At 41.2% G+C, this 16,307-nt stretch overlaps 1 protein-coding gene across 1 annotated transcript; it reads right to left on the bottom strand.

The window, feature by feature from the left end:
* Positions 1–413: 413 nt before the first annotated feature.
* Positions 414–15,668, bottom strand: LOC112952446 (solute carrier family 22 member 5-like). The gene is made up of 9 exons (XM_026045311.1): positions 15,615–15,668; positions 13,910–14,064; positions 12,994–13,165; positions 11,687–11,813; positions 7,202–7,302; positions 4,228–4,442; positions 3,373–3,555; positions 2,197–2,332; positions 414–1,587 (listed from the first exon to the last, which is right to left on the bottom strand). The coding sequence occupies exons 2-9, from the start codon at positions 14,031–14,033 to the stop codon at positions 1,500–1,502; spliced, it is 1,146 nt and encodes a 381-aa protein (XP_025901096.1). The 5' UTR covers positions 14,034–14,064; positions 15,615–15,668; the 3' UTR covers positions 414–1,499.
* Positions 15,669–16,307: the final 639 nt, after the last annotated feature.

Raw genomic sequence — 16,307 nt, 5'->3', positions numbered from 1 at the left:
TATTTAAGCGCAGCAGCAAAACGCTGCACTCTTATGTAAACAGTTGCCGTGCCAGAAAGTAAGGCCCTTTACCGCTTTGACTATAGGTGTTCAGATTCTGTTTTATTAAACCTTTTACAAGACAAGACAAAACACAAGTGCCACAAAAAACAATGCTTTCATTATTCAAATCTCTCACAGCATAATGCAAATGCACTTTCAGAACAGCACAAATGAGACCGACACACAGATATAGGCTTTTTTTTTTTTTTAAAAAAAAAGAAACACAGGCTTTTTTTTTTTTTGTTTCTTAAAGAAACCTCTATGAGGCAACAAATTATTTCTTGGCAAACTGTCAACATGATTTCTTATTCTTTTTTCTTCTTTTCTTTCTTTCTCACTGATTTTATGACATACAGACCTCAAAAATCACGCACTTGACACTTCAGAATCAAGAATCAGTGGCCAGAAGTTTATAGTACATTTTGTCCTCAGTAAATTCCTCCACATAAAGTCAGTATAGTGGCATAGAAAACAAACAAACAAACAAAAAGCTGTAAATRTCATATTGTGTTGTGCACGCAAGTGTGTGAAAGAACAAAAACAGACGAGAAAAAACCATTCAGAAAGTACACCTACACTTCTCTGCTTCTGTCATTCAGATTGCACAAAGACTTTCGAAATAATTTAGACAGAAAAACTTCTAATGCCAATCAAACAGGGAGAACCCCACGCAACCTAGCACCACCTTCCACACACAGTTGAAACCTTTTGCATCATTTAAACTAAAAATGGCCTTAAAGACGGTCACATTCCAGTGTCAGATGTAAACAATATCATCATATGCCTAAATCTGAAAAAACAGTATTGGAAACAAAGTGGAATTTAGCTTGCAAAACTTCAATGCTAGAAATACTTTGTACAAGATGATCCTCTCAATCCATTCTGAGTTAAAACATATCAAGTTTTATTTTAACTTTGAGGATCTTTCTTTTCATTTTCCTGAATTAGTTGAAAAGTTCAGCATGTGCAAAGTCACTTGAATAGGATTACCAAGTGCCATGTTTTCATGACCTTTACTATAATAAATAAATTTCCYTCTGCCCAGTGGCAGAAGTCAAGGAGTCAAGATTAATTAGCAGCTTTCTCYGGCAATTTTTAACTCTTGATATGTATTAATCTCTGAAGAAGGTTCATTGAGGAATCCAGGTACTCTGCCAGCCCTTGAAYTAATTTTCAAGCATCTTTCATCTGAACTCTATGCTTAAAGTTACAAAGGATTGATCAGATACTGTCCCATGTTACTGGTGCACCAAAACAAGTGAGGCTGAAAATCTCATTAAAGGCTATACAGTATTTACGGTCATATAAAAAGAGAATGTATGGAACACAGTGTTCAAATTAATAAATAAAGTTAAAATTACAGGAAGCARAGTGTTGCCACTAGCCCTTTCTAGAAGGAATATTAAAAGAAAAGTCCATTTAACTTTCAGTCCACGAGGAAGTAGACAGGAGTTTCATCAGAAGGCTGTGCTTTTCAAAATCACTGGATTTTCTTCTTCATCACTTGAAACTCTTGTACTATTAGATGCTGGCCTGTATTTTAGTCTGTAAAAAAAGAAAAGAGGGGGGGAAAAATAAAGGAAAGTAGATAGTAGTACTTGTATGAGAAAATACCTTGCTAAGTCAGAGTCATAGCAAAAGGACAAATATTCTCACAGCCCTTTTAGTTCAATGAAACTAAAAGCAAGAGTTCAGCCTTTCACCAGTGTTTATATGACTTTAAGAACACGTAAAATATTTTAACAGCATTCAATATTGTAAAATCATCCAAAACAGAATAAAACTAAAGACCATTTAACTGACAGACCATTTTTAACCAGCCAATTTACTCAAAAATATTTTGACTAAAACTCAAAGCATCACTACACTTTTTAAAACATATGGCTGTATATTTTTTTACAAACGCTTTCCTCTATCTTTATTCAGTCAGAGTAAAACAGTAACTTTGGAGCCTAAATGTGTACACACGGACGTGAAAACGAGTGACCAAGATTCCAACTAGGCGCTTACCTTTTCAGCAGAAGGATTAACTAAATTACTGCAGTCAAATCCTTCCCCCGAGTATACCCATAAACATACCCCAAAATATACATGTATATCATTTTACAGATAGAACAGATTTACTGAAAAAGCAGATGAGAAGGAGACACTTACCCTTTCACTGTGAGCATCTGCTCGGTTGTGTCAGGAAGAGGCATACCATAGCTTTCTGGCAGAAATAAAGTGAGAATTCCTGATAGCACAGTGAGGCTCCCCATGAGGATGTAAGGCAGGAATCTATCATAGGCACCTAGAAGAACGTAAAAAAAGTGAACACCAACTTTAAGTTACCAGTAACATTTGCATCTATGAACTTGAGTCCATGGCTTTCTCTCTACAAGGTTTCAGCTTGTGGTAAAAGCAAGAAAAGAGACCCTCAGAGGGTAGCATTGAAAGCAGATGTTGATTTATATGTGGGAACTTAAGGGACTAGGAAACAATGGCAATGAGAGCAATTTGACTTGATCTGCTGAAGACTGTGAGTCCTCAAAGTACCTCTTCAAGTCTGAAACACAATTTCTGTGTTAGGACTATTGTCCTGTTTTTAACAGTCAAACAAAAATCCTGAACAACCTCTGTGACCTGGGGCTGAGCAAAACTGAGCAGCATCAGTCATCATTTGGTTACAGCTTGTTAGCGTGTCATAGCTAGCACAAGGCATAAACAAGATGTTGTCTGACCCTTCAATGGAAAAACAAAGAAATGCAAAGAATTATAACCCACAGGGCAGGACTGGTACGAATGAAGAATGACATGAGTGTCTGGGTGTGCACACCTATTTGCAGTTTCACAGCATGTCCCAGGATCAGAAGACAAAGAGCAGCAAATCCCAGTGACTCAAGGGGGTGGAACACTCACTGCTGTCAGCTCCAAAAGGGTAAGAAGTCTACCCAGAACCTGCACAGGGTTGCAGCCTGAGAACAATGCAGGAGCCGTGGGGAGGATGGACAGTTGGTTCCCTTCAACCTCCATGTCATCGCAGCAGATCCTGGACCTGACATCTGGACACAAGCAATGCAGTCTGGTGCTTGTGAGGATGACTGTGAGTGCCAGGCTGTGAAACCTATTCTATTTCAGTTTACTTGCAACAAGATGACCTCCTCTCAAAAGCTCTTGCACTAGTGTTTCCTACGTTGTGACGCAACGATGCAACACACTTCCGACACAGAAGGTTGGCTGAGATGCAGTTATGTCAGCAGTGTTGAGTTCTTCAGGCGGTACCAAAATGATGCTTTGCAAATAGTGGCATCTGCCCAGCATGTGGYACTGAACCAACGGCCTCTAACTTACCAAGGTAAACGAAGTAAGGCGAGAGGATGCTGCCCAGCCTGGAGGCCATGGAGCTTGCTCCAACTCCCATGTTTCTCACGACCGTTGGGTAGAGTTCAGCCGTGTAAACATAAACCATTGAAAAGGCAGATGTGATCCCAAATTTCCCTAGCATCACCAGCAGAATAGACAGGGCACGAATATCTGGAATAAAAACGCAGCAAGATCTTCAGCAAAGCTGTGGCAAATCACCGTACCTTAATTTCATTTTGCTTGTATAACTCCTGTCTAACTAATTACAGTATCTGGTGTCTTTTTTTTCCTTCCTGCAAGCATGAGCAACTTTTTATTGCTAGAACTCTGCATACTGGCTTGTTCCCTTTTGTTTATTATTTGATTTGCAAACATATCRTGCACAAATCTCCTCCCCACTGAACAAGTATCAACATTTGCTCACTACAAGCCTCTTCCCTCATCATAAATGCTTCCACAATGACTTTCCCAGAATATGACCTTTTCACAAGCTCTAAAGAAGAAAGTATCATCACTGGCAGCTGTTAGGGAAGTAAGTTCCATTTAGTTTAGTCCTAGTTTTGGTCTGGGAGCCTGCCAGGAMACCAGAGATGTACATGAAGGTAAAACTGTACTGCAGTCCTGATCCCAAAAGATCACAAAGCAAACGTCCCACCTGTAGAAAAATATATTTGAATTGACATGCTGTGTTGTGACTGTTGCCCAGAGACATGGAAGAGGGGCAAAAATTGGAAAAAAAATCTACATTTAGTCCCCTCAAGATACTTTTTGCCCACATCTGCCCAATGCACAGTACTGGACTTCACCTAGGAACATGTCTGATATCAACTAACGATTCCATACGTGCAGGCACCAGCTGAATGAAGAGGAGAACGCAGCCTCCTAAGAACAACGCGGCAGCCATTGAGTATCGCCGGGGGAAAYTGCGAAGCAGCAGCCAGGAAATGATATAGGCTGGAACCTCAATCACTGCCGAGAGGAAGCAGTTCACATAGATGTCTCCGTGCAAGTTWGGGGTGTCAAGCGAAAGTCCAAAATAGCCAACGGAGATTATCATCCTGAAAGAAGCAGAGGAACAGGATCAGACAGAATTGCTCTTCCTCTTGAGATTCACAAAAACACAAGTTACCATGAACCTCTTTACATCTCTGGTAAGCTTAGAAATTACAATTATACTATGGAAAGCAAACRCAGTACTTATGCTATTCTTTCAGCTTTGAAGCAAACATCTGAAGTGCTGACTTAAGAAATAGCAAGGAAACAGTTACATGGTGCTGTGGCATTTCCTTTACTGAGTTTCTCTGGAATCCAAAGTTTAAAAAAGAAGAAAAGGCCCCTATTCAGCACTAACGTGGTCAGGCAAGCCTGGAGCTGCTGCTAGCCCTGCTGAGGCACAGGCCTATGAGCTCACTTGTGCAGGATGTTCCTGCAGCTGCAGGGATCATCACCGCCGCTGCCCTTGCCCGTCCTTTCCACTCACATTCAGCCCTTGCAAAAAAAMCTCCATTTCTGTCGCTTTTAGATGCTGTCCCCACTACTCGGGCTGATTTTTTCTCATACATGCCSTCTATGGTTCAGGTCACCCTGAAAGGGAAGTGATTCATCCATAACATAGGGACACAGAAGTTAACAGCCTTTKCTTGAAAGTCTGGACTGCTGCACTTAGCCTGCTTCTAAAGCTGAGGCTTTTCATTACACTTAGAAAGAGTAATAATGAACTCTGGGCAGACAGAAATGCTTTTGTGTCATTACCCTCCCTGCTCTGAGTACAGAGAGCAGGATGGTGTCCCAGCAGTGCCGAGCGGGCCGCGGAGCATCCGAGGGACATTGGCGTGGCTCTGTGCCTCCATCGGGACACCGTGGTTGGGAACATCGTCACCTTAACTGTGCTGCTGCCACGTCCCATCTGGTCACAGCAAACACAGCCGACCCTGGAGGCAATCCTGCTGTTTGGGAGCTGTTGGGAAGCGCTGGGAGAGGGCTGCACTTCACCAACAAGTAACAAATGGCAAACAAGGAAATAAATGGCCCGGTAGSTTTAAAACAATTAGGGGTAAAGTGTTTGTCACTTCCACTCCTTCAGCATTTATGTTATAAGGGAACCTAGAGCTGTGAAGCAAAACACTGYGCAGTACCAAGTAGATCACTGTCCCTGGCAGAAATATATGACTAAGATGAGTCTTCCTGACTTCACATGGAAAGAGCACTTATGGCCCAATTGTTTAAAATAAAGTTGTCAAGTACATTTGTGAGGGCATAAAGTCACCTGACTACGGGTAAACCCACATTTCTGTGGGTGATCTGCCAGCAAAAGCCATTCATTTCAAAAGCAATTATCATGCAGTGTTGTTGATGCTGCACAAACACCCACCTCTGCGCTCCCATATTGTTGCATGCGATAAACTAGCTGAGCCTTCTGCAGCCCGCTTCCAATTGCGGTTTGTCATAGCTTATCACACTGCCAAACCTTCATACAGCATTTTTCTTTCTAGGAGAACTTCTGAGATGTTTACACATTTCAGGGTTATGAGATGTCTAATTCTCTCCTCCCTGATGCAAAACTAGCAGGGATTAAAGGTCTGCTACTTAAACAAGACTATTTCAAATAGCAATATGTGATGGTGATGTACTGCCATCTGTACCAACTCTGCTCTATAGAACTACTTGTATGAGACCCTCCAAATTCTAACTCAGAATACACCTTCTGGGGCTCAAAAACACTGCCATGGATCAGCAATAGCATACTATATATTTTGGGAAATGATTTTAAAGGAGGTTAAATAACTGACATTAAGGTAAAAATAGCAGAAAACCAGTCCACCCTCTCCAAATACTCTTCTGCAACATTTGCAAGAGCAGATAAGATTATGCAAGTCAGTTGCACATGTTTGGCTCTTTCTTCCTACCACAAACTTCTTCTATTAGGCAGTAAATAGTCATTCAGCACAAGGAATGCATTACACACTGCCATGTCACTGTGGTTTTTTGAAATGATTTGTCCCACCAGACATGCTGTTCAAACAGGTTTCACAATTGGTGCATACACATACACCCATGTGTGTAAAGTTGGCTCTGCCTCTGAACTTTCTACTTCTTATAACCATGCCGGTTATAAGAAATGAGGCAGTCTCAATTCCCTAGTCACTTCCAATTAAGGATGTGAGTCAGCATTTGGAGTTAGAGGAAGGGAGCACAACATGGAAACTGCACTGACACCTCCTCAAAGGAATATCTTTAAAGATCCTTTCTCAGTGTCAGGAGCACTGTGTTCCGCAACGGGCAAGAGAAGCTGGTTTAAATATCAGGGAAACAGACCACTTAGCACGGGAGTCTAGGAAAACCTCAGACTGGAACCTGAAACGCAGTTACATCCCTTTAAGAGGCAATATGGAAGAGAGAGGAAAAAAACATCCCCACAAATTAGCCAGTGCTGCGTTCAGACYCCTGAAGAGTAGATCTCCATGTGGGGCCATATCATTCCCCTAAAAGACTTCCATCCAGGCATATGAGAATTTCCTGAGTCCTAATACAGGGCAGATTCCTATACTTCATAGTCAGTTCATTTGGTTCAAGTTAGGCTGGACCACTTCCGAAAGAACAAACAGATGTGTTTCTAGAAAATGTTGCTGAAATAAAGAGCTTAAGGAATGAGACTCATTTAGCTTCAGCTGGTAACTCAGCATTTCATGAACCAATTTTTGTCCATACCTCYTTGGAATTCCTTAGAGGTTCTGGCAAAAGTGCTGAAAAGGCAGTTTCTTACTGTTTTGCTGTCTGTGTGTTTCCCCATGACTCCTAAACCATTTCTTTTCCTTACCAGAGAATCACTGACATAATTGTGACYGTTCGGATATTTTGGGTTTTCACTAGATCCAAAATGGTGTAAGCTTGTTGCTTCTGGGAATTCAAGTCTTGCAGCTGGAAAGAAAAAACAAATAAACAAACAAAAACACTAACTTCCCACAAACAGGTAAATTGTGAAAACAAATCTACCCCAGCCTCGCAAAAAAMCAATTTATCCATAAATATTTTGACAGTTTCTTAGTCCTTTCAAAATGCTGCAGTGCAGGAACACGCATCTTAGGTTCTTAATGGATAGGTGCCTCTCCTGTCTAATACCACCATGGTTAACTTGCTTAAAACTACCTGTTATTTCCTAATTTAAAGCCACTTAAAATCTGGGCTGAAATTTGGATTAATTTTCTGCACCTGAGGCCACATAAGGCACCTGCTTACTGTTATTTTTACATTTGAATAAAAAGCAACAGCATTAATTTCCAATTCAAATGTCACAACTGACAGGTTCCTTAAGTCCAGTTTAGGGCACTGCACCTTGAGGATCATGCAGTTCAACARCACCCAGTCAAGAAAAGAGCAACAAAGATGATGAAACATTTGAAAAACATGATCTGTAAGAGAGTGAAATGGGCTTTATTTAGCCTAAGGGCCAGAAGACTGAGGGAGACTTAAAAGTCAAAGACCAGCAGAGGRAAGAAAGCAATAAACTGTCCTCTATGTCCATTGCAGATAGGGTAAGAAATAATGAGATTAAAGAGCAGCAGGAGAGATTTATCAAGTGACTCTTCACGTTGGAACTAATAGCAATGTATTTAAACTCTRGGACAAACTGCTTGATGAGACGAAGACTCCCCATCATTATCTACACTGTTTATAAAAATCTTTCTATGAATCTAAGCAAAAAGGCGCTCTCTTCCTCCTGAAACCTCCCAGCCTGTCAAAATAAAACAACTTCTATGCAAACAATGCAAACACACTCATGCATGAAGCATGCTAACAAAATGTGTACTTGGTAAGGTTATACAATAGCAAAGAATTTTTAAGAATGTTGACTCAAAAAAACCTCAGAACATTAGATTCTTAAGCAAAAAGTGCAAGAGAGGGATTTTTCAAAACAGGTCAAAGGTAACTTTGTGAGAGCACAAGTTCCATTGAATAAAACTGTGAACTCTGACAAAGTAAAACTATATGGCTGAAAAAAAACATTTCCTACACACGCCATAATTTGCTAGCACAAAAGACGCCAGGTTTCAGGATTTAGCACAGGTTTCTCACTTATCGAGTTCATGCTGATTTTTATAGCCTCACAGTAAGAATGTTATCCACATGGATACAAAACAGAACCTATGTGAATCTGGGAGTCTATTAGTTAGAAATCTAAAAAAGAAAGAAACATTCACCTTAACAGCTCAAGGTTATCAAATTAAAAGAGTAGCAATACTGAAATATTTTTAATTTCAACACTCATCACATTGTTAGCTGTGTTGGCAACATAAYATTCAAGAAAAGTCTTTTTCTATGACTAGAAGAATAACTCTTGCATGACAAAGCTCTACTTTTTGTTCAAACACACACAAAAAAATGTGCACAAAGCTTTATTGCTCCCATGATTTTCCAATTCTGCATGAGTGGTGAATGTCATATATTAATCAACTGTTTAAGGACAGAATGCCTTTTGCTGACACCGTGTACTCCTTCATGTAAATTGTTTTCAGATAAAAGTACATTATGACTTTAGCTTCAAAGCAGTGCAATCACCAAATACTATAAACCTTTCAGAAGTCTTGCTGTCTGATCTAAATACGATATACTGAACTCTGTTATAGTTTAATTTACAATTTTTTTTCCTTAAAACTAGGAATGATGCTAGATGATGCGTGACTAGTAGAAAAAGCTAGATGTATTCTAAGACACAACATATTCATTAGAAGACAAAAGCAACCATTAGTTTAACTTAGTTCTCAATAACCTCTTCATACTCAGTTATGTGCCTGTTTCTTCTGGCAAACTAGTTCCTGGAGATTGACTTGTGGACCTTAACTCTTGTTCCTAAACTTAAATATATAAATATATATCTCTATCTCCTCCTCAATATCTTATAACCTTTATCCAAGACAATGTGCACACATGTGTCATCACAGCTGATGTAATGCCTGTATTGAGGGGAAAACCATTTCCAACGCATATTTTGTGCATATTGTGAAAATCAGGAGGATAAAATAGCGATCTGCTGTTTGTGCACATCAAGCTTCAGTGTATTAGATTTCATGACTCTGCTTTCTGCTGAGGAAATAGTTCTCCCTATTGTACAGCTGCCAGCCTGCCCGACGCTTTACAGCTCCCAGCCCCTTCTCATAAATCACATGACTGTTCCTAAGGACTCTCCAGTTCTACCACTATTTGCTGCCAAGAAACCAACAAACGGGAAACAAAAAAAGAAAAAAACCAAACAAACCACAAAATAAACGCAGGAAGACAGTAGAATTTAAACAGCCACAGTTTATGAGAGAGAAGTGCCCTGCCTTTCAGCAGCTGGATAACCAGGCAGTATAATCATTAATAGGACAGGCCTGAGCAGGAAGTCATAGAAAAGCTTGGGAGGGCAAAACACGATACTTATCACCCAAAAATGTAATCCCTTTCACATGGCAGTAATTCACCACCTATTTACAATGGGCAGCTCATCTGCAGCCAGTCAACCTGACGGATCCTAAATGTTTTTAAGTCTCTGGGGTCTAGATACTCCAACTGCTGCCTTCCAGCCACATGGGATCTGGAAGGCTCTTCAGATGGGAGCTGTTTGCTGCTCCATGCAGAATGCACATTCCAGCTGCATGAGACCTAGAGCCCAGCTGGGACTCCTGARAACCTCTCCCCAGTGTAAACACTTTCTAGAAACTGGAGAGAAGATGCGTGCCTCCTGCTTTCCAGGGCAAGTCTTCAGAAAGCAAAGAGAACAGGGTAAACACAGCACTGCTGCAGACTTTGCAGAGATTATTTTGTCTCAGTATTGTCTTACTTAAAAAAGAAAAGAAAAAAAAAGGTCAGGAGTTTAAGAATTTAAATAAGTGCCTTTAATCCAGCTCATTTTCCTCCATGTGTCAGGATGTTCATCTGTGTTTATGGAAGGAGACAGAGTCAACTTCTGTTCTCCTACTGCACTGCTGAGAATGGGTGAATTTTCGAGTCCACAGCATGAGGAGGAAAACAGAAAAAATACGTCAACAATTGTTAAAAACAATTAAAATCCAGCGGAATGGGCATTGTTAGAAGCTCTGGGTTTTCCCACCATTCCACAAGCAAGTCTGCACAAAGGGGACTGCTTGCACCTCAGCTAACCTCAGCTCAAGATGAAGCTCTTTCAGTCTCAATAGMAACACATCACAGTTTAATGGCCAACTATTCTCCGCTGTTTTCCTCAGGATGGTAGAGAGAGGCCTTGTAAACAAAGTGAATRCACAGGCCACAGTGGCATTAGCAGCAGATCAGTCTTCATACTAACAACTGGAAAATGCCACCTATCAACCCAAATGAACCACAACTGCCGAACTCTGGCCAGAGCCATTCTTCCAGATCTGTCTACGGAGGCTGCCATTAGCCTGGATTATGTAGAMTATTTGCCTGCCGAACTTCTGGAGGTCAGATTCCAATGTATGTGGAGCTGCTTCTGTGCTTTAAGGCCAGCAAATGCTCAGACAGTGGGGAAATGGCTGGAGGAAACAGTGGCATGTTGGGAGGAAGAGATGGGGAAGAAAAGATAACCGCTAGCTCTGTCCTGYAAAGGGAGTTGAGTTTTGACCTCTTTTTAATACAGAGTCGAAATTGCACTAGAACACCATTATTTCCAGTGCCACTGGTCACGATTAGTCCCRTGTTAGACTGGGAAAGCATAAAATGTGTTCAAAGCAAAAACACTCCTTTCTGCATCTAATCATCGAGACACAGATTGTTCTGTCCAACAAGATCAGARGCTGGGAGAAAACAAAGAGCTAGGAAAGCCAAGGTCTCATGCCTTCTCTGCTGGCTCCAAGGCACACACTTTCTCAGAGCAGCATGGCCAGGTCCCAGTGGCCAACAAGGATATTCGTCATCTGTTTGGGCTTAGACTTACTGTACTCAGAGTCACTGGAATAAAAAAAAAACTCTCTGCCAGTTTGCCATTGGCTTCATATAGCTATCTTTAGATCATAAAATGATAGCTAAATTATCAAAGAAATTCACTACCTTCCCTGCAGTTCCAAAAGGAAAAGATACTTATAAATTGCATGGAAAGRATGTTTGCATTAGAACACTGCATTGGACTGAAACAGCAAAGGCTTTAAAGTCTTAAAGAGGTGGGGGAATAGTACTCTGCTTCAAGGCTTTTCAGGAAAAGCACGATATTTTACCCATTAGAGAGCATAATATACTGCAGGTCTAACTCAATTCATATGTCTGGAAATTAATCACTTTGCATAATTACATACAGGTCCACCAAACAACTCCACCGCTAAATGACTCTTACCTCAATAGGGTCAAGTATCACATCTGGGGCTGTAATGCCATTCATTTTTGCAGCCTTCCGGATGATGGCTTCGGCCTCTTGAAACCTTCCCTGAGAAATGAGCCATCGCGGAGATTCTGGAATGACCCTGCAAAAAGGTTCAGAATAAAGTGCCTGCATTTCCCGAGACGGCACTACTGCAGACACTAACACCTGCYGGCCCGAGCATGAAGGGCTGAAAACTTGCCATACCTTCTAGATATTACAGCAATAGCAACTGAAATCATAGTGTTAAAAGAGCAAGTTGGAATACTGAAAAAGAACACACTGAAATGTGTTCATGGATTTAAGAAATACTAAGGAACTGAGCCATGATTCAGAGAGGGAAAAAAAAAGTAACCAAAACTTTAAAATTTTCGAAGAATGGAAAAAAAGGATTAAAGGAATTCAGAAATATGAAAATATAAGTAGCGTTCTGTATATTAAGAGGCAAATGTTTAGAATAACACACCCAGAACTAATAAGCATAAATACTTTCATAAAGTCAAGCTAGAAAGGGAAAATCACATGAGTCATTCAAATTCATAACAGAAACTAGATGGAATATGTGCTAGCGTAAGAGAAGAAATACCACCACCGTGTGGACTGTGTCGTCTTTACATGCCACTAAGAAGTGGTATTTCTGGGTTACCCGAGCACGGACCCTCCAGCAGGGTCAGTTAGGAGTGTAAATGGAAATACAGTGCCAAATGACGTCACATAGAAAAGCTATTCCCTGGGAAGGGAATGCGGCGAGGAAGCAGCAGGCAGACCTGAATGTGAGAGAAGCTGTGAACAGGTGTCTAGCTACAAGACTTCTGTTTAGAGTAGTGTAAAGGCAAAGTGAGCCTGTGAAACAGGAATGTCAGAGCTTTACTCAAGTTGAGAAGAATTATTACATGACTCTACCTTTTTTGCTGCATGTCTGGGTTTTGGGATATTCAAGTGTAAAATATATATATATATATATATATATATATATATATTTCCCCTCAACCCCAACAGGAGTCTTCTTACTTTTTTATTCCTCTGCACATGCAATCTCTAAATTTTCTAGGGGCCGACAAGAAAACGAAGAACAGAGCTTTCAGGCATGACTTAAAGACCACTCACACGGCTGTAGACTCAGGTCTACAAGATCCAGGGAATTAGTAGGGAAGCAAAGCCTGTTCTTCTAGCTTTCCACTCATGGCTTTCACTGTTAAAAGCTGGTTGCACAGAGTCTGGATCATCAAAATCTCTTGGCAAGACCTTCTGGAGGCGAAGCCCTGTAAGGCGGTTGCACTCACCACCAGAGCGGGAAGCAGAGCAGCCCGGGCAGGGTGAGAGCGAGAAGCAGCGTCCGCCAGTCTCGGAGGAAGTAAGCGAAGAGCGGCAGCAACATGTAGCCAAACGCATAGAAGATGCAAACGCCCAGTGTGCAGAATATTATGCGAATTGATTTGCCAAGAATTTCTGTGCCTGTTCAAAACAAGAGAGTGAAGATTAGTGTTTTAACTTAATAGCAASCAGGGAACTTACCAACAATAACTTGAAAAACTGTCGTTGAAATATATTGCATGGAGTAGTTAGAGTAAAACCCACTCTCTGCCCTTTAGTTTTAGAGGCACCACAGATCTACTTCATGCAATGATCCAGCATCAAAGTAATTCTCAGTTACAAAAGGAATTTATTGTCAACATTTGTTGCTTTAGACAGTTACTGTGATTATTAATTATAAAGAATTTTCTTGGAAATCTCAGATTCTCAAAGGATTATACACTCCCTTCTTCTGATGTCTGTGTGGTAAACGGAAAGTACACGAAACGAGAATTATTATGCCATTTATTTTTTACTATTGCCTCTTTTAAGGAGACTTTACAATGCTTACTTTTCTCTCTCATAACTTACAAAATTACTAAATATCCATTCAGGCCCTAAATGGAAAATACAACCTCCTGGAAATCAGACCTTATACATCTCAATTAAAGATGGATTTTGCTTCAAATTCTGTTTTTTATCTTTTGGAGCAGTAAGTCACAGAATCGATTCAGAGTGCGTTTCTATCAACTGGAAATTCCCAAATAAAGCATAAATTACTCGTGCTTGGTGAAGACACACTCTTAGCAGTGCTGCTTGGCAAAACAAATCAACCCTGGTCCTGAAAAGGAGCAAGGAAGGAAGGAGGGCGAGCGAAGGCACACTTGGCCCACCAGGAATTCATACCTAGAACAAACGCTGCCACGTAGTTAGAGATCTGTCCCATGCCAACCAGCATGAAGAGCACTGAAAACATCTCCCAGCTGGTACAGAAGACCTGCACGAAGCTGAAGCCCGTCTGCATTCCCATAGTTATGAACAGAATGTTCTTCCGGCCAAACCTTCCGCAAAAAGATTTAAAAACAAAAGAAAAAAATATGTTTAACATCAWGAAAGCAGTTTTCAGGAATGAAAAGACGAGATTACTCATATGTATATTTAGGTAGATTAAAAATATCTGCAGAAAGCAGAAGTTAAGGAAACGTGTGACATGCTCAACTGCTCTAAATACATTAAGAATTTCCCTGGCCAAGAGGAAATAACATTTCAAAGCTACAATTTAAGTGCAACTTAAAGTTTAGGGGACTGATGGTACACTATCTCCTTTTTACTGATAAAATGCAGAGGAGGAAGTAAATTAATTACAGTCTAAGAGCAGCAAATTAATTACAGTCTAACAGCAGTATGGTGCTCTTCTAAGCTGTACCCAGACCACTGCACAGATCAGTGAATCAAAATAAAAATAAAAAAAAATAAAAAAAAATAAATAAAGAAAAAGGATTTTAGCAGTTTCCTTGAAGGACTGAGGTATTAAATGAAATGAAAAACTAAACTCAACCCAAGCCATGCTGGGTTCAGCTCCCTGTGCATTGCTCTGGATGCCTATGTAACTATGCAGGCGCCTTGGCCCGCGATAGGAAGGCTAACGAATTCCCACAAATCCATTTTCAAGACTCGACCATGAAATCAACCACACACCAGCAGCAAAACCCCRTTTCAAGCACCGCTTGCTCCTCGGGCACCGCTTGGCCCCGTCGAGGCCCTTCTGGGCCGCACCAGCAGACGGTGGCGGTCGGGAGCAGTACCCGGCCAGCCAGAACAGCCCCAGCGGTCACTCGATGCACTTGGTCTTTGGTCATGAACTAGCTGCCCTACTCACAGTGGTTATGAGAACACCTGGCCGAGCTGCCCCATGCACTTAGCAGTATTTGTGCATTCCYTTGCCCTCACAGCTACCAGGAGAGTCCCAGAAGTTGGGGCTACGCAGAGGCTGAGACAGCAGGAGATGCTCTCCTTGGCTGCAGAAACAGAGCCCAAAAAACTTCCCCTAAATAAAGTGCTGTTTCTCTGGAGTATGACTGGATAGCAGTCACGCTTCCCAGCTCCCAAAAACACTGGACTTAGACCCTGCATTTGACGAGGAGGAAGAGAAGCTACAAGTATTTAGGAAGGGAGAATTATAAACTTGACTTCAAAAGAGAAAAACAAGCCTCAGGGTGTCTCTGAACATAGTCCAAAGTAATTAAAAAGGAATGTCATGAGGCTGATTTTTCAGAAGGATCTTGGTATCTTACACCTGTTTTCTGGCATAACAAAAAAAAAAAAAAAAGAAAAGAAAGAAAAGAAAACGTTTTTGCTGCAGGGTTGATTGCTCTGGAAAGAGCAAAACAAACAAAAAAAGCAGACAAACATCCCCTAAACCTTCGTAATGCTCTGTTTAATTTAGGATATTTGCTCTGCAAGACCTGTATACATTCAGATTAGACACACACAGAATAAAAACCTCAGCACCCTCCTCACGAGTAGCTGCAGAAAGCAGCTCGCAGCAAGGTCGCGCTCCCAGAAGCGCTTACAGAACAGTCACAAAGAGCCTTGGTGTGATATACTTTACTTGTCTGAGAGCTGTCCTGATATGAAGGATCCGAGCAGGACACCCACGAAGAACAGGGAGGTACTGAAGGGTCCCTTCCAGTCATCGTCACACACAAGATTCCACTGCAMGGAGAGAGAAACTTTAGAGAGAGAAGATAAAAACTGGCTAATAAACAGGATTCCTCCCACCCACAGCGCCTTGGCTGAGCCCAGATAATGGAAGTATGCTCGGGATCTTTGGGAAAATCTCAATTCTGGTCTTTGGAATCCAGACGTAAACATACACCAAGTAAACCAAGATTTCCACAATAAAATCAATCTTAGAGGAAAAAAGATAAAAAGGTATTTATTACACATGTATTGCAATAACTTGCAATCTCTCACTTGCTTCTGAGCAGCTTGATATTTCTGAAATCACATGTATGCGACTTGAAATCTGTATCAACAGCTGTTATTGAAAGAATCTTTATTTTATTTCTGTTATCTGGAAAAAAATGTTTACATATTAAAAGAAAGCAAGAAAGCAGCAGGGACGCTTTGTGCCCTGCCTCCCTGTGGTGCTACGACTGGAAGGGCTTCCCGAGCTCTCCCCTTCCCCTGCAAACTCCTTGGCCTGATTGAGGGGATGGCAGGAGGGGACGGAGCCCCACGGGGGCCAAACAAACAGGGAATTTAGCGACCAAATTCCACCTGTGATGCCAGGCCAAATCCT

Source organism: Nothoprocta perdicaria, unplaced genomic scaffold, assembly GCF_003342845.1.
Source record: "Nothoprocta perdicaria isolate Ctin4 unplaced genomic scaffold, notPer1 scaffold_107, whole genome shotgun sequence".
NCBI lineage: Eukaryota > Metazoa > Chordata > Aves > Tinamiformes > Tinamidae > Nothoprocta > Nothoprocta perdicaria.
This window is presented reverse-complemented; position numbering and strand designations above follow the sequence as displayed.